The following is an 18303-nucleotide window of genomic DNA, read 5'->3' as shown; positions in this document are numbered from 1 at the left end:
CCCACCAACAGTGTAAAAGCATTTCTATTTCTCCACATCCTCTCCAGCATCTGTCGTCTTCAGATTTTTTAATGATCACCATTCTAACTGGCGTGAAATGGTACCTCAATGTGGTTTTGATTTACCTTTCTCTAATGACCAGTGATGATGAGCATTTTTTCATGTTTGTTGGCTGCATAAATGTCTTCTTTTGAAAAGCGCCTATTCATATCCTTCACCCACTTTTTGATGGGGTTGTTTTTTTCTTGCATATTTGTTTTAGTTCTATGTAGATTCTGGATATTAGCCCTCTGTCAGATGAGTAGCTTGCAAAAATTTTTTCCCATTCAATTGGTTGCCAGTTCACTCTAATGATTGTTTCTTTTGCTGTACAGAAGCTCTTAAGTTTAATTAGATCCTATGTGTCTATTTTGGCTTTTGTTGCCAATGCTTTTGCTGTTTTGGTCATGAAGTCCTTGCCTATGCCTATGGCCTGAATGGTTTTGCCTAGGTTTTCTTCTAAGGTTTTTATGGTGTTAGGTCTTATGGTTAAGTCTTTAATCCATCTGGAGTTAATTTTAGTGTAAGGTGTCAGGAAGGGGTCCAGTTTCTGCTTTCCACACACGGCTAGCCAGTTTTCCCAACACCATTCATTAAACAGGGAATCCTTTCCCCATTGCTTGTTTTTGTCAGGTTTGTCAAAGATCAGATGGTTGTAGGTGTGTGGAGTTACTTCTGAGGCCTCTGTTCTGTTCCATTGGTCTATATTTCTGTTTTGGCACCAGTACCATGCTGTTTTGATTACTGTAACCTTATAATATAGTTTGAAGTCAGGTAGCGTGATGCCTCCAGCTTTGTTCTTTTTGCTTAGGATTGTCGGGCTCTTTTTTGATTCCATATGAAGTTTAAATTATTTTTTTTTTCCATTCTGCGGATAGCAATGAATCTATAAATTACTGTGGGCAGTATGTCCATTTTCATGATATTGACTCTTCCTAACCATGAGCATGGAATGTTTTTCCATCTGTTTTTGTCCTCTCTTATTTCCTTGAGCAGTGGTTGTAGTTCTCCTTGAAGAAGTCTTTCATGTCCTTTGTTAGTTGTATTCCTAGGTATTTTATTCTCTTTGTAGCAATTGTGAATGGGGGTTCACTCATGATTTGGCTGTTCGTCTGTTATTGGTGTATAGGAATGCTTGTGATTTCTGCACAATGATTTTGTATCCTGAGACTTTGCTGAAGTTGCATATCAGCTTAAGGAGATTTTGGGCTGAGACAATGGGGTCTTCTAAATACAAAATAATGTCATCTGCAAAGAGACAATTTGACATCCTCTTTTCCTAATTGAATACCCTTTATTTCCGTTTCTTGCCTGATTGGTCTGGTTAGGGCTTCCAATACAGCAACCTTGTCTAGTGCCAGTTTTCAAAGGGAACGCTTCCAGTTTTTCCCCATTTAGTATGATACTGGCTGTGGGTTTGTCATAGATAGCTTTTATTATTTTGAGATATGTTCCATCAACACTTAGTTTATTCAGAGTTTTCAGCATAAAGGCATTTCTAATCATGCAATTATACACTTTTTAATTATACACTTTGTTATTACTTTTTTTTTTGAGATGGAGTCTTGATCTGTTGACGGGCTGGAGTGCACTGGTGCAATCTCAGCTCACTGCAACCTCCACTTCCCAGGTTCAAGTGATTCCCTGCTTCAGTCTCCCAAGGAGCTGGGGTTACAGACACGCACCACCACACCCAGCTAATTTTTTGTGTTTTAGAAGAGATCAGGTTTCACCATGTTGGTCAGGCTGGTCTCAATCTCCTGACCCCATGATTTACCTGCCTCAACCTCCCAAAGTGCTGGGATTACAGATGTGAGCCACCACACCCAGCCTTGTTATTATCTTTTAGTTATATATTTCATATACTTTTTAATAGTGTAGTTGTAGACTTTATACTTTAAAAACTGACTCCTTTATTGAGATATAATTCACATACCATGAAATTCACCCTCTAATGTATACAGTAGAGTGGTTTTTACTATATACATAGACTTGCACAGTCATCTCTTCTAACTAATTTTAGTACATTTCCCTCACCTCAGAGAGAAACTGTGTATCCAGTAGCAGTCACTCCCCAAATGCCCTACCTTTGTCCAGCCCCTGGCAACCATCAGTCTATTTTGTATCTCTATAAATTTGACTGTTCTGGACATTTCATACACATAGACTCATGTGCTATGTGGCCTTTTGTGTCTGACTTCTTTTAGCATAATATTGTCAAGATTCATACATTGCAGCATGAATCAGTATTCATTTTTATAGATGAATACTATTACATTTATGGATATACATTTCATTTATCCATTAATAAATTAATGGACATTTGGGTTGTTTCCACTTTTAGCTATTATGAATAATACTGCTATGAATATTTGCATATGAGCTTTTTAATGGACATTTATTTTCATTTATTTGGGGTATACACCTATGAGTAGATTACTGCATCATGTGGTAACCTTACGATTAACATTCTGAGGAACTGCGTAACTGTTCTCCAAAGAGGTGGGACCATTTTATATTCCAACCAGCATTTCTCCATATCATTTGCCAATACTATTACTGTTCATATTTTTTATTATAGTCATCCTGGTGGGTATGAAGTGGTATTGTGTTGTGGTTTTAATTTGCATTTCCCTAATGACTAATCAAGCTGAGCATCTTTTCATGTGCTTATTGGCTATTTGTCTACCTTTTATGGAGAAATGTCTATTCAAATCCTTTTCTTATTTTAAAATTTGGTTATTTATCTCTGACTTTTATTAAGAAATACTTGAACATACATTATGTCTTTTGAGCATCATCACAACCTTGTAAGGGAAACATTCACATCCTTGTTTCAGATACAAGAAAACAAAGTTGAAGATGTTCACTCATTTGTCCAAAACTGTTGAATGCCACATCATAGAGCAAATAGAATTTGTGAATACTGATGTCAAAGAACATATGTTCCTCTGCCACTCATCTTCAAGCAAGAGAACGTCAATAAGAATTATAAAAAAACCTTTATCTAATGGAATAGCTGTTAACATTAGCATGTTATTCACCTATAAAAGGACAGAACAACAAAAACATAAGCCAACCAGTTAGCTTGAGAGGAATCATTTGCTGGTAGAATTCAATGGCAAATGTGTATTAAAAGGATTAGGCAACAAGCAGTTCAATTTCACAATTATCTAGCAGCCATCCTGAAGATTATAAATTATTTTAAGAAAAACATGCTTTTTGTTTTTAAAGCATTTTACAATGTGGTAAGAAAGGAAGGGAGAAAGTAGAAAACGTAAATACATAATCCACCCACAGCTGATGTACTCCACTGTCTTAAAGTGACTACAAGACCACTAAATTCTGATAAAGTGTACATCTTCAGACTGATGGCACATTGAGTTCAGGACTACATATTAAAAGATATGTACTTGATCATTTCTTCCTTCTGGTGAGTTAGAGCCACAGTATGAGTGATGATTAAATATTACCCTTTGCTGTCAATTCCATGTCTATTTAGTTATTATTGATGGCAAAGAATAAAATCCCCACAAGTGGATCTGAATTTTTTAGTTAGAATGTTTGGAAGAAAAGGTTTAACTTGCCTCAAGCTCCTTGACAAGTCTGTTAGCTAATCTGATGGTTTTATCAGTTTGGTTCACCTCTTCTTGACACCGGACTTTCTCAGCGATTGCTTTCTCAAATGAAGCTGTGAGTCTGCTCAGATTTCGATCCAGATCCTGAATCAGAGTGGAATTAACTTTTGAGTCATTTTTACTTAAAACAGATATTACAATAATCTTAAAACACCTGTAAGGTGAATGAACAAACCTCTTCCCCCCATTAACATTTACCCCTTTACCAGACATATTTTAGGGAAGAAGGAAAAGAAGAATATAACGATAATAAACACATCAGTGCCACCATAAAGTAACAGTTCACAATGTGGTCTTCTCCCCTTCCGTCTCCACTGGGCAGAATTCAGGAAGCAACTGGGGTGAATGGATGTACCCTGAAGATGCGATTACACTGTGCGCACACTATCCCCCTCTGGTCTTGCAGCTAAGCCTCATCCTCCAATACCAGCCTTATTAATGACAAAAATGATTTCTTTGGTTTCTCCACCTACTCCTTTTCTCTTTGGGTTCACAATTCAGGCAGTGAAGAGAGGTGTTAATTACTGAGCCCTTTAGACCCAGCTTGGCCAATCAGATTTTTCTTTTTTTCTTTTGGAAAGAGTATTTCTCTGTTGCCCAGGCTGGATGCAGTGGTGCAATCTCAGCTCACTGCAACCTCAGCCTCCCAGATTCAAGTGATTCCTGTGCCTAAGCCTCCTGAGTAACTCAGATTACAGGTGTGCACCACCATGCCCACCTAATTTTTGTAGATTTAGTGGAGATGAGGTTTCCTGATGTTGGCCAGGCTGATCTTAAACTCCTGGCCTCAAGTGATTCCCCCCACCTTGCCTCCCAAAGTGCTGGCGTTATAGACGTTAGTCACTGTGTCTGGCCCACATTTTTCTCTTCTGGAGGTTGGCACTAAAACTCAGAGATCATTCACTGTCTTTAGCATTAAAAGGCCTGGGGGAAAATATGAATCAGAGGGCTTCATTTAGAGAGGGAGCAACTTCCACCAGGGGACAAAAAAATAGAGAAAACCATTGTGGAGAAAGGGAAAAGGATGAAAGGGACATACAAAGAGAAGCAAGATGAGAAGTCACATGGCCCTAGACAGACTCCAAGAGAAGCTCACGGCAGTTTCTTGTTTCCTGGATCTCTTGGAGCCCCTGCTCACTTTTTGTCCATGAGTTTGTCTTTGTGTCCTTTTTCACTAAGATATTTTTAATGAGTTTTTAACATTTATAGTCAAGACGTCTTGACTAAGATGTCAAATGCTTGTGAGACTCCTCACTACGCTACCTTGCATTAAGATCCAACAAACCTAATAAGATTTATAACACTGCTTTTATAGATGCATGTAAAGTTCCAATACACTTCAACAAGAAAACTTGTAGAATATAACCTATTAATAATTTAGAGACAAAAAAATAATTTAGAGACAGACTATATTTGCTGATGACCCAGTTATTTCACTATTACTTGATATTGCTAAAGCAGTATGTATATATACATACATATGTATATACATCAAATTTAAGATTAATATGCAAAATGGCATCAAACTTATGACAACTGATGGAACTATTATACATCACCAGTTCGAAATAAGATTAAAATAAAAATATTACAGGTCTGTTTTGGGTTACTAAGAGCACTCATAGTTTTACCAAACACAGAAGCGCATAAAGACTCTGGCATCAGACTCCTGGGTTTGTATTTGGATGCTGCTCCCAGCTAACCAGTGTCAAGTTGGGACTATTTACAATCTCTGTGCTTCAGTTTCATTATCTTAAAAATTGCATTAATAATGTTACCTAGCTCAAAGGGGTTATTCTGAGGATTAATTTTGATGATTCATATGATAATACCTAGGACGGTGGAAGGCAATTGTTCTCAAAATTTTTGGTCTCAAACTCTTTTACATTCAGAACTCTAAAGGGTACTGGTTCATACAGATGATATAAGGCAACATTTATAAGCTAAAACTGATAAAAAATAAAAATTATTTTTATAATAATAAACTCACCATATATTAGCATACATCATTTTATTACAAATATTACCAAAACAAAATTCATGAAAAAATGGCATTTAGGTTTTTGCAAACCTTATTTTAACGTCTTATTTAACAGAATACTGTTAGATTCTTATACCTGCTACTGCGTTCAGCCTGTTGGGTTGCTGTGTGTCAGACAGCCTCAGAAAAACACTACTGTATGCTTGTTAGAGGAAGAAGGTAAGAAAAGTAGACAATGCCTTATATAACTTGCAGGTGACGAAACTGAGACAAAGATCAGTTGAGGGATTTGCTATAGTTTCACTAGCCAGTGTGTGAAAAACAAGGCTATAAACCCAAGCCTTCTGAGTCCTCGACCAAGTTAATGGAAGGCATTTAACAAAACAGATGTTTGAGGAAGTCCAGTTGTGGGGAGAGAGAGGGGGAGCAGATACTTCTAGGCTTCCCAGTCAGATCACACCTGGTAAACTGCATAGTTAACAGGATCCAGCTTTGAGTTTAAAAATGTCTTTGTTCTGCCAGGCACAGTGGCTCACGCCTGTACTTCCAGCAGTTTGGGAGGCCGAGGTGGGTGGATCACTTGAGGCCAGGAGTTTGAGATCAGCCTGGCCAGCATGGTGAAACTCTATCTCTACTAAAAATACAAAAAATTAGCTGGGCGTGGTGGTGTTTCTGGGTTTGGGGGTTCAGGGGAACCCTCAGTTCCCGAGAGGACGTTTCTCCAGGTTCTAGGTCTATCACTCCCCCAAGAATGGGAGAGGAGACCATGGCGCAGTGAGCAATAAATGCCAGACTCAAAAGTGTTGCAGAAAAGTGATTTCATTTTAGGTGGAGAAAGAGAAAAAAAAAGGAGAAGAGAGAGAACTTCCATACGAGAGAGTGTGTTGAAGGGGATCCAAACATGGAGTCCAAAGGGGTGTGGAAGAAGGGGACTTTTAACCTGGGAGGAACCCCCACCTTCTCCAAGACCCCTGGCCAATGAAAGGAGTTCCTAAGAACCGCTGGAGTGACTGACTTTATGATTCTTCCTGCGCCTGTGAAAATTAAAACAGAAACTGTTAAATCTCCCCAATGGAGAGAGATGGGAGAATGGCATGGCACTGGGAAGTTCTTGCCCTTAAACTACACCCGCTTGTTGTTCCAGAAAGACAACATATTCCCTCACTGGCACACGCCTGTAGTCCATCTACTCGGGAGGCTGAGGCACAAGAATTGCTTGAACCTAGGCAACGAGGTTGTAGTGAACTGAGATTGTGCCACTGCACTCTAGCCTGGGTAATCGAAAGAGACTGTCTCAAATAAATGAATGTATGCATGCATGTACATATGTATGCATGTCTTGGTTCTAGTCCCTCTGCCTCTTACTGGCCCTGGTGGTGTGGGCTCATTTTTCACTTTCTGTGAGTTTTACGTTTTCTCGTTTGCAAAATGGTGCTACTCCTACTAACACCTACTTCGTACGTACATGCGCTATGGAGTCAAATCTGTGTTAATGCATGTGAAATATGGCACAGCGTAGTCAGCAAGCACATGCTGAGTTAGGTTGGTGTGCAGATATCACTGGGTTTTATTTCAAATGGGATACAAATTCACTCTGGTTCATCTTTTTCATTTAGTTGAAACATAATCACCTTAATGGCAACTGTTTGGGTAAAAGTTGGCCCTTGGCATGTAACTTTTAAGGGCATTAGTGAATGTTCACCAGGAATAAGAACTAACCTGGTGTAATAGCCAGCATTCTAAGCATGCTTAAAGGTGACAGTCTATTACTTTCACAGGAATGTTTAGCTGTTGATTTGAGTTTACACTGACTGCTTTATATGTAATCAGAGATTTGAAGGGAGTGCTAGTGTCTCACATGAATACAGTTAATATAAACATAAATGTGTAAACTGTACATGTACTAGAAAAAATAGTTCAAAGCAAATATATAATCATCATCAAGATGATTTTACTCTACAAGATTAGGTTTCCAAATATTTCCTGAGGGCATCTTAATATAGCTTGTATCTTTCTCCTTGTTTTTAAAAATTTTTTTTCTTTATAGAAAACTCTATTCTTGCTGTTCTTTTCTCACCACCCATTCTCTCCTTCATCTATTTTAATCTTTTATTCCTATCACTTTTTTCTTTTTTCTTCTCTACCATTTTACTGAAACGTGATACAAACCACCTATGAATCTGATAAACAAGCTGTATTCTCTCGAGTTACTCATCATTGTTTCTAATAAATAAATAAATAACAACTCATAGTTACTGATCCTGTAGCATGCGCCCAGCACTATTATAAGTATTTTACATGTGTTGAGGCATTTGATTAGTTTGGTAAGTCTCAGATTTTTCCATTTTATAGGTGAGGAAATTAGAGTCAAAAAGGCAAAAAAGTTACTCAAGATCACACAGCTGGGAAGTACTGGGCTAGGATGTGACAGTGATGTTGGGCCCCACAACCTGTGCTCAGATGCACTGTGGTATCCATCCTCTTTACTCTCTGTTCCAGGTGATGATTCCTTTCCCTCCCTTGGCCCCCAGATACCAATTTCTCCTGGCTCCTCATTCACCTTCCTAACCATCTCTTTCTTGCTCTTTCAGGTATCATCCTTCTGTACCCAGTGTATAAACTGTTTATAACCCAACCTTCTCTCCTTGACTTTCTTCTGTTTTCATTCTGCTTCCCTCATCCGTGTTCATTCTGCTTCCAGTCTCGTCCCTTTTGTTTGCTGGCTCAGAGTTACCTTTTCAAAAGGCAAATGTGATCAGTTTATTCCTCCTGCCCCCAACTACAGTTCTTCAATGGCTCTCCCTGTCTGAGGGTGTCAGTTCTCATATATGGCTCCCAGATCCCTACTGGGGCTAGTTTATTCTGCTAGGGCCCACTGAATCTACGTTTGCCTTAAGCATTGTCTATATAACATGGTTAAAGGAAAATATAACTACTATTCATGACTGTCTGGAACTTTTTTTTTGGCCTTAAGAGGAGTCTTCAACATTAGGGAGCTTAAGATCTTCTGGCCTGTAGGACAAACACTTACCTCTTAACCAACCCCTTGCAATTTCCTGTGTGATCATGTCCCTGCTTCTCTTTTCACCACAAGTGATCTACACAGTGACCTGTATACTCTACTCTTCAGCCATACTGAGCTATTCATTGTCCACAGAATACTTGACCTTTTTTCACTGCTCCTTCATGAAATGCCCTTTCCCTATCTTCTGGGTGAAAGCCTATTCACCTTTTAAGAATTGTTTCAAGAGGAAACTGCTCCTTCAAACCTTTCCTGAGCATCCAACCCCATCCTCACCTGCAGAACTGATCAACTCCATTCTTTGTGCTCCAGTGATAGCTAATGCAACTTCCCTCGATAGCGCTTAGCAAATTAAACAGCATTTAGCAAATCTGTAAGGGTTTTCAGAGCAGGGACTGAGCCTTCTGTGTCCCTCTGACTCCAGTGCCTAGTCCAGTGTTACAAAACGCTTTTTGTAAAAGGAAAGTGAGTCCCTCAACTAAAACAAATTAACCCTTTAATTAAAATATAAAATATGGTTGTTTGTTAATTTAACTAATAGCTTTGAGTTCCTCTCATGTGCCACGTGCTAGACATATAAACTCAAAAGACTTTAAGGAGCTCAGAGTGTGGAAGACAGAAAGGAAATGAAAGTACACATTAGCATGAAGTGTACACTGATGTGTAGGGTGTGTGGAATAACAGAGAAACTGGTCAAGTATTTTCTGCAAGGAGTATCATGAAATGCTGCTCCTTATCTCAGCCAAAGGAGATGCCAAATCAGAGTGGCCGTTCAACAGCACCATACTGTAGGAGGCACACTCCATGGGTCTTCTGGGCACAAACCCCTCTATCCAGCTTTCCCACAAAGCCAGAGTATCTTCTTTGGGACCTCTTACCCCCAATTCAGGATTGTGAGTACTCAAACATTTCTAAGAGTCAAGGCAAACCTGGGCTTAATGTACCATATAGTGCTGAAAAGGAAGCAGTGATCTAGAATTAAGGAACTCAACAGATGATTGCAAATAACTTGGCAAAGCAAACATACTCCAGAAAGACCAAAATAAGCCAATCAGCGAAGACAGGAAAAAATAACTAATCCTTCCATGTAAAATCATAGATGTATGTCCACAAGCAACAGCAGCAAACAGGGAGCCATGACCTCTCCAAACAAACAAAACAAGGACCTAATGACCAACTCTAATGAGATGATGATATGAGAGCACGCAGATCGACAATTCAAAATACTAGTTTAAGAAAACTCAGCCAACTCTAAGATAACACAGGAAAGCAATTCAGAAATGTATGAGGAGTTTAAGAGATTGAAATAATTTTTCAAAAATCAAAGAGGAATCCTGGAACTGAGAAATACATTTGCTGAAGTAAAAAAGAAATTTGAAGCTTTAAACAGCAGAATGAGTGAAGCAGAAGAATGAATCAGTAATTTCAAAGACAGACAATTTGAAAATAGAGGTGAAAAAAAGAAAAACAAGGAAAATAACAAATGTCTACAAAGAATGACCTCAAAAGACATCTAACAGTCACTGAAGTTGAGTTTAAAAACAGCAAGATGTAGAAAGCTTGTTCAAGGAAAGAAGTATATAGAGCAAACATTAATAGATCAAAGTGGAGAGCTAGACTGAAATACAGTAATAGCAGGGGACTTCAACACCCCACCTTCAGTAATAAACAGATCATCCAGACATAAAATAAAAGAAAGGAAAGGAAGAAAGAAAGAGAGAGAGGCATATTTTTACAACACCTATTTCACAGATGAGAAAACAGAAGCTCATAGAGGTTAACTACCTTGTATGGGATGCAACAGTAGACAGTGGAGCTAAGATATAAACCAGACAGTCTAACGAAGCCCTGCCTGGAATTATGACGCGCTGCCCTCCCCTTTCCACTCTCAGACTGCAAATGTTTCTTAGCTATAGAAACCATGAACATTTGCACTTTCCCAGTTCAGGGTCTAGCGTAGAGTAGATAAGAAATACCTACTGAATGGTATCTAAGGAAATACGCTCATGGAAGATCAAATTCCTTTTTGTTTGATAGGGCTCAGGTATGGTGCTGTCTGAGGGTGGAATCCTATAGTGGAGGCAGAAAACACCTCTTGGGAACATTTTCAATGTCATAGTTTGTACTTACCACAAGCTTTTTCCTGATGGCCTCGAGTTTCTCAGTAGCTGCAGCCAATTCCAAGTTTGCTTGGGCTAATGCTTGCCGTTTTGGCTCCACATCACAGTAGACCTGAAAATTCATGAATTAATAAAGATACAAAGAGGGTACATAATAATTCAAATCTAGATAGGATGGAAGCTTTACCATTAAAATCTCTAATTCATCTAGCAATTTTTTTTTTCTTTTTCATTGAGATGGGGTCTTCCCATGTTGTTCAGGCTGGTCTTAAGGGTTTCTCCCACCTCAGTCTCCTAAAGTGCTAGGATTACAGGTGTATGCCACCACACCTAGCCTGTTATTTTTCAGACATGGTGCCACCTAAAGGCAGAGCACAATCTACATAGCTTCCACATTCTCTCTGGTCCACCATTATTTTACCTATTTATTATGGACCTTAGAGTTACAAGTACTTGCATAAAATGCTATGTAAGTCAAACACCATTAAGATACTGAAATCAATTTGTCATAAAATGTGGAGATATTTCTCATATTACTAGAAATTGCACTGTGCAGGAACTATGGCCAAAGTTGAGATCATGCCTAGCCTTTAAGGCAGAAAATAAGTGTGGACAAATTCTCAACACAGAAAGGAGAGTGGGAGATATCACACAATATTAACCAAACTGTCGCCTTCTTTTGTAAGTTCCCGACCACCTTAGGCACATGTTGTTTGAACAGACCATTTGAGAATTTAGATGCATCAATTTTTTTGCTGGCGGGGAGAGAGGAAGGAAATTAAATTTTTTTTCCTATTTTATAGCAAAATAACACAGAATGCAGCCACAGTCAAGATCTATGCTTGTCTTTTCACCTACAGTAGAAGTAGAAGAGAGGGCTGAGGCATTTTATTGTAGAGAGAAGCTGTACATCAACCACAACTGGCTAAACTCTTCCTTTATGAAGATTTCCACTAAGGAGAGAGATCAAGAGAGTCCTATCCCTGTGGGCCCCACAGTATAAAGGAAATAACGTGGCTTTGTGAAAATTACTTTGGGAACTGGATTGACAATTTTGACTTTTTCTCAGTGATTCCATATATGAACATAACATACAACTCTCCAAGACAAAAATGAGAGTTCTTCAGAGTTGTGGGCCACGCATTGTTCCTTGTAGACCAAGTACTCTGTGAAGCGCTTGGAATGCAGTTGGTCGGCAATAAATATTTGAAAAATAAATGACTAAGTGAAATTATAATTTATTGATATACTGCCAAAAACTACAAATTTAGATTAGATCACATATAGGCAAAAATCTTACCTATAATTAAAATACTGAAGAAATGGTTATTTTCTCATCTTACTGTATCAACAGTACAGACAGTGTGAATGTTGCTTTGAGAGAAGGGAGATTTAATTTGATGTGAATTCAGATTTGCAGTTGTTTCAAGTCAACATGAATTGAATATTTAAGTGTATATAAGTAAAATTCATATCTAAGTTTTTATCTAATTACTGCTCTCTGATCTAAAGTAGTCAATCACTCTACCCACAAAAGAAGAGATAGTTTCTAACATTTCAAATATTCTCCTGTAGAGAATTGTTTACCCTGACATGCTTATGTCTTATTCTTAGAACTACATATTCTTATTCAGAAAATGAAATAACAGATTTTACTCTTTTTGCGGACCTAGAAATTGATGTGTCTGTGGCCCTTTGTGGATAATACCTGTAAACAATCAGTACAGAATTGCTACCTCATAGAATTTAACGATGTTGATGACCCAGGCACAGAGGCCAGCTGCTGCAAAAGATTTGGTTCGAATCAGGTTTGGATTAAACTCTGGGTCTTTCAAATATTGTTCATTCACCACTTTTAGACAGTTCTCTGGAATGTGCTCTTTGTCATAGTTAATTAATGCTTGCAAAAAATCATCAACCTGCAAAGCAAAAAGACTTTTTGCAATGAACCCATTTTGGCTGCAGAGAAAATTCTAAGATCAAAAGTTAAAATCAGCTTTTAGGACTCACATTACAAAAGCAAAATTGGCAAGCTGCATTTATCCTACTGTTTGACTTCTTCCGTCTTTATAGCATTAAGTTAGAATTAGCAATGGACACTTTTAAAACCTCTTCTATCCCAGGGTAAAATATTCAGGCCCGGCACAGGAGGCATTCACATTTTGAAGAAAAGAAAGGCAGAAAAGAAAAAGCAAAAGCACACCAAAAAGCCCCTGTGCTTCACCTTCTTATACATTAGTAACATTTTTCCAAGCTAAGAAATCCATGTAATTTTCTCCCTCCTACACTTAACTGCTTTCATAATTTTGCAAATAATTAGCAACCTTCCACCTGCTGCTGGCATTGACTTAGGTATGCCATAACCCCAAGCTAACCTCCAACTTGGCAAACAAAAACTGTAAGTCTAGAGAATATATAAAATGGATGACATTCAACAACTATTAAGATGATTTCTTCTGACTTGAACATCTTTTGCTATTAAGGATAACCACAGTACTGAAAACAGTATGGGAATTGTTAGGATTTTCATCTTTCCCGGCTGGGCTGATACCTTTCCCATGAAGACTCTGGCTGCTTTCCAACTTCGGTCTTTGGGCACTCTTCCCCGAGGAGCCAGAAGGACCATGACGGCTGCAGTAACATTGGTAACTGCAATGGGGGGGTTGGGAAAGGCTTTCAGCTCACTGAGGTTGACCTGAAAAAAAGCATACACACACATACAGGATTAGGGGAGGTTTGGATTAACTCTGTAAGTTGCCAAGCTAGTTTTTAGTGGCCTCCCATGTCTTTGTATCAGACTAGTCTCAATTTGGCAATTCTTTGCTACCTGGGGACTCCAGCTTGGAACTCCAGGAGGTTCAGTTCGCGCTGGGCACTTCTCTGATTCTCTGGAGACATCACTGCCCTTTTTGCCTCCAAGAAAAATGATCTGTGCATCAGTCCTGCAGAGCCCTGCTCACTGAGTCACTGAGGCCAGGAGGGAGAGTGTGTGTGTGTGTGTGTGTGTGTGTGTGTGTGTGTGTGTGTGTGTGTGTGTGTGTGTATATAAATATATGTTATATATATGTCATAGTATATATATACATATATAGGTATACATATGATATAGATATCATATACATATCATACATATATGTGGATATATACACATACATGTATATATATGTGTATATACGTTGTAAGATATTTATAGGTTCTATCCCACTATGTAATAGATTTGCATCTTAACCAAGCCACTCCCAGACACATAATTCCTTAATTCAGTGTCCCTTAGGTCTATTTTTCTGTCTTACATGTACAAGTAAGAAATATTTTCCATTACATTACAGGGACTCTGAACCAGGAGACAGCCAAGATAGGCTGAACCTTCTTCTCTACTCCTTCATCTCCTCAGGTCAGACCATTGATTAATCCAACAGATGATATTAATAGTATAAATTATATGTATCAGGGCAAATACTTTGAGGCAGGCACTAGCACATATGAGAAGCTCCTATAGGCTTGTGATATTTAACAAATGATTTAAAAAACAAAAACCACCAACCAGGTATTTTCTGTGATACTTTCTGTGCTACATAATACATTTTTGCTTATAAAACCTTATCAAATGTTGAACCTGATTCTGCTCCCTTATCAGAAACTGTCTACTTATTTGGTAAATAATTACAAAGAATGGAAAGAGACTGAAAGCAAGAACAAAAACAAAGACTTAAAATATGCTAGTAATAAATGAGAGCCGGCTAACCAAGATTTTTTTATAATTTATAAATACATACAGCTTTATCTTTTAAGTAGTGCTAATTTATTTTGCCTGAGTAAAGAGTAATTATGCAGAGAAAAATCTGCAAATTTAGAGAAACACAATAAAAAATATATATATTCCATTACTCAGAGAAAACCAATTACCCTTTTTTCCAATCTTTTTCTGTACACGTATTCTTATCAAAAGAATTAGTCATATAAAATACCCTATTTTATAATCTGCTTTATTCTTTTAATATATCACAGTTATTTTCTCAGATTGCTAACTAGCATTTAACATTATTATTTTAACAGCAGCAGGGTATTTGAATGTGTAATAATCAGAGCTCTATCATGTTATGTTTCCATTTAAAAGTTTTCGGTTTTATGGAAATACTGTAAGAAATCCAACGTAAGTATCTCTTTACTCACAGTCAAAACTGTTTTCTTCAAAAAATACTTAGAAAAGGAATTCAGTATTTCTATGAGGAACAGTGAAAGTCTAGATTCTTTACATTCTGAAATGGAATCTTAAGAATCTCAGGCCCAGTGATTTCCTGAGCTCTCCCTAGAGGTCTAGGGGAAGACCCCAGGATGAGATTAGCTGCAGGCTCTTAAAAAAACATTGGCTGCCATTTCACTTTCCCTAACAATCTGCTTGTGATGAACACAGCTTACTTTCTCTTATAAGAATTTGAATGCTTAGGGACATTTTACTAACAACATGAAGCTCGAAGAAATAGTGGGGACCAAAACTAGGGATCTTTGCTCCCACTGTTCTTTCCCTGAGGCTCTCTCATCAATGCTACTCTTTATTTTATTCCAGAGGAAATAAAGAATGCTTCGCCTAGTTCTTAAAGCAACATGTGATAGGAAAAATTGGATTTGCGTCAAATCCAGTTACCAACAATCCAGTTGCCTTTCATAAGAGTATAAATCCCAAAGGGTTGGAAATATTCAAAAGGAGACTGCTTATTGGGGTGCCGTAGGACAGAGTCCTGGGTGGAGAAAAGAAGTGGAACTGTAACATCAACCTCAAAGGTTTGTTTCACCTTTAATATTCTAAGGGTGCTGCCGGGTGCAGGTGGCTCACACCTGTAATCCCAGCACTTTGGGAGGCCGAGGTGGGTGGATCATGAGGTCAGGAGTTCGAGACCAGCCTGGCCAATGTGGTGAAACCCCGTCTCCACTAAAAATACAAAAATTAGCTGGGTGTGGTGGCACACGCCTATAATCCCAGCTACTCAGGAGGCTGAGGCAGGAGAATCACTTTAACCCAGAAGGCAGAGGTTGCACTGAGCCAAGATCGTGCCACTGCACTCCAGCCTGGGCAACAGAGAAGACTCCCTCCCAAAACAACAAAAAAAAATTCATGGGTGTTTCTTTCCTTTTAAAACACTTTTTGGCTGCATGGGCCACACTCTCAGCTCAGTGATTCAAACTCTAATAACCCGTAAATATTACTTTGAGGAAAGTCAGGGAGCAAAACATCATCTTTACCCTGTTGAGTGTATTGAGTGCAGCTGTAGCAGCCACCAGTGCAGGCTCAGCCTTGACTAAGTCAGCCTCGCATTCCCTCTGTTTCTGGAACACTTCAGTCTGAATGGCTGTCACCTAATTAGAGAGGAAAAGCACACAAACCCACATAATACATAGATTATTATCACAGATATCTCTAAAGAAAAAATGGAGGTTGACTCAGATGCACTGTTAAATAATTCATTTCCCTGGTACTTTGAACAGGTGAGAAATTTGTTAAACAGACTAATTTTCCGTTAGACATAGTATGTACACAAAGTTTTGTAAATGTAAAGAACACATGGTAACAAATCTCAACATAAATGGATTCGAGTTCCAATGCTCCAAGAAAAGCTTTGACTAATTTAATAATAAGGTACCACTGATAGTAAAAGCAAGATTAAGTGATTCCTCTGTTCTTCAGTTTTCTTTTTCAGAAAGTCCTGGATAAACATCTGGGCTAGCTTTGCAACCTAGACCACAAAATATTCTCACTAGGATTCTCTAATTTTTGCTAAATTTTGCTTAGAAGCCATGTTGGCTATTCCTAAAGAAAAGATTTGAAGCTCTTGTGTTCAACTGGCGAGAAGATATCCTATTCTGTGGTCATGGATTGCATGCCTACCTATAAATAAAATTTTAGTGAAGACTAATTACTGTTTCTCCACAGACATGGTAAGAAACCACAGATGCAAGAGCCCACCTCTGCCTTTGGTACTGGAACAATGACACTAACACACACTTTCCTCTTGTGGGTCCAGTGGCACCTCTTCCCAGTCCACAGAGGGTACTGCACAGGCCTTCTGACATGATATATAATATAGAGGAATGTCATACTGGTAAACTTGAACCAAACCAAAATGAGAAGCGGAGGCAGACATGGAGGGTGGTTTATCCTCTTCCCCTTAAGATACCTATAGAATGTGAAAGGCCAGGAAAAGTTAATTTTTAGTATGCAGTAGAAATTTGAGTTTCAAAGCTGTGGTACTGGCCACCAGGATCTAGCCACCATGGGGTATGGTCTCTGTGGTGATGGCAACTGTGGAATATAAAGTGTGAACAAAAGTATATTTCTTCAGATGTGTTTGAAATGAACAGGTTTAACTATACCATAAAATTAAACACTGCTTACAACAAATTATGTTGTCTACTACAGCTTTATTAGCAGTAATTACCCTTCTCCTGATTAACAATTATTTTGCTGTGTGCTGCACTTTTTATGAACATAATTGGTTCAGGGTAGATACAAGCCTCCTGCTAATACACACACAGCTATCGTTAATGTAAATAAGAAAACCCTGAATGCTTACTGAGAACTACTCCAAAACCACAACCCTCAAAAGCTTCCAGGAATGGACCACAAAGATTTTCAGTATGCCACAGAACACTGCTACCGAGAAAAGAAAGTTTATGTGAGCGAAGGAATTATCACCTCAGATTTATTTATTTTAAATTATTATTATTATTTTTTTGAGATAGAGTCTTGCTCTGTCACCCAGGCTAGAGTGCAGTGGCACAATCTCGGCTCACTGCAACCTCTGCCACCTGGGTTCAAGCGATTCTCCTGCCTCAGCCTCCCAAGTAGCTGGGATTACAGGCATGCGCCATCACATCCAGCTAATTTTTGTATTTTTAGAGACGGGGTTTCACCATATTGGCCAGGCTGTTTGTAATCCACTGCACCTGGCTAAAGTGCTATTTCTGTCAGCCTGGGAGCTGCTACTCTTTTCTGATTCCTTTACTGTTAATGAAGTGTTTTTCTTTTGGGCAATTTTTAGAAACAAAACAATCTTGAACATTAAAACCCTATCATACAAATGAAGAAAATTCTCAGGTTGGTCAACTTATTTCTCATCCTCAACACTTCTCACCCTAAGGTGCAATACTGGAAGAGTGAAAATTCTGTGTATCTCCAAGAGCTGGTAAGCTAGTGTGCAACTTCCTTCGCCCAGTGGCTCCTAGGCAGTGGTCAGCAAGGCTCAACCTATTAAACGGGAGAAGAGTTGCATGGAGTGCCTAGAGGATGTGCTTTCCCCTTACCAGTATAAGTTAAAGCAGGGATTTGGAGACAAATCCCCCTTTGGGTAGACCAGAAAGTCTCTGTCTTGTATTAGTCAATAGCCCCTTGCAGATGTTCTTATGATTTAGTAATGATCACAGGAAGAGAAAAAAGAGAATGAAGTCCCAATAACTGCTTGTTATTAGCTAAATCATGTCCACCTAAAATTCTTTTTTTTTTTTTTT

The 18303-nt window shown here is 38.5% G+C and overlaps 1 protein-coding gene across 1 annotated transcript in view; it reads right to left on the bottom strand.

The window, feature by feature from the left end:
• DNAH11 (dynein axonemal heavy chain 11) overlaps positions 1 to 18303 on the bottom strand; it is a 403839-nt gene that overhangs the window by 101090 nt on the left and 284446 nt on the right. Inside the window, exons 58-62 of the mRNA XM_017526963.2 lie at positions 16042 to 16155; positions 13352 to 13495; positions 12537 to 12719; positions 10811 to 10912; positions 3627 to 3761 (exon numbers count right to left, since the gene is read on the bottom strand). Of these exons, the coding sequence (XP_017382452.1) occupies positions 3627 to 3761; positions 10811 to 10912; positions 12537 to 12719; positions 13352 to 13495; positions 16042 to 16155 (678 nt within the window). The remainder of the gene's footprint in view (positions 1 to 3626; positions 3762 to 10810; positions 10913 to 12536; positions 12720 to 13351; positions 13496 to 16041; positions 16156 to 18303) is intronic.

This window comes from Cebus imitator, unplaced genomic scaffold (assembly GCF_001604975.1).
Source record: "Cebus imitator isolate Cc_AM_T3 unplaced genomic scaffold, Cebus_imitator-1.0 Scaffold45, whole genome shotgun sequence".
NCBI lineage: Eukaryota > Metazoa > Chordata > Mammalia > Primates > Cebidae > Cebus > Cebus imitator.
Note: the sequence above shows the minus strand (reverse complement) of the source record. Positions and strands in the feature narration are given on the sequence as shown.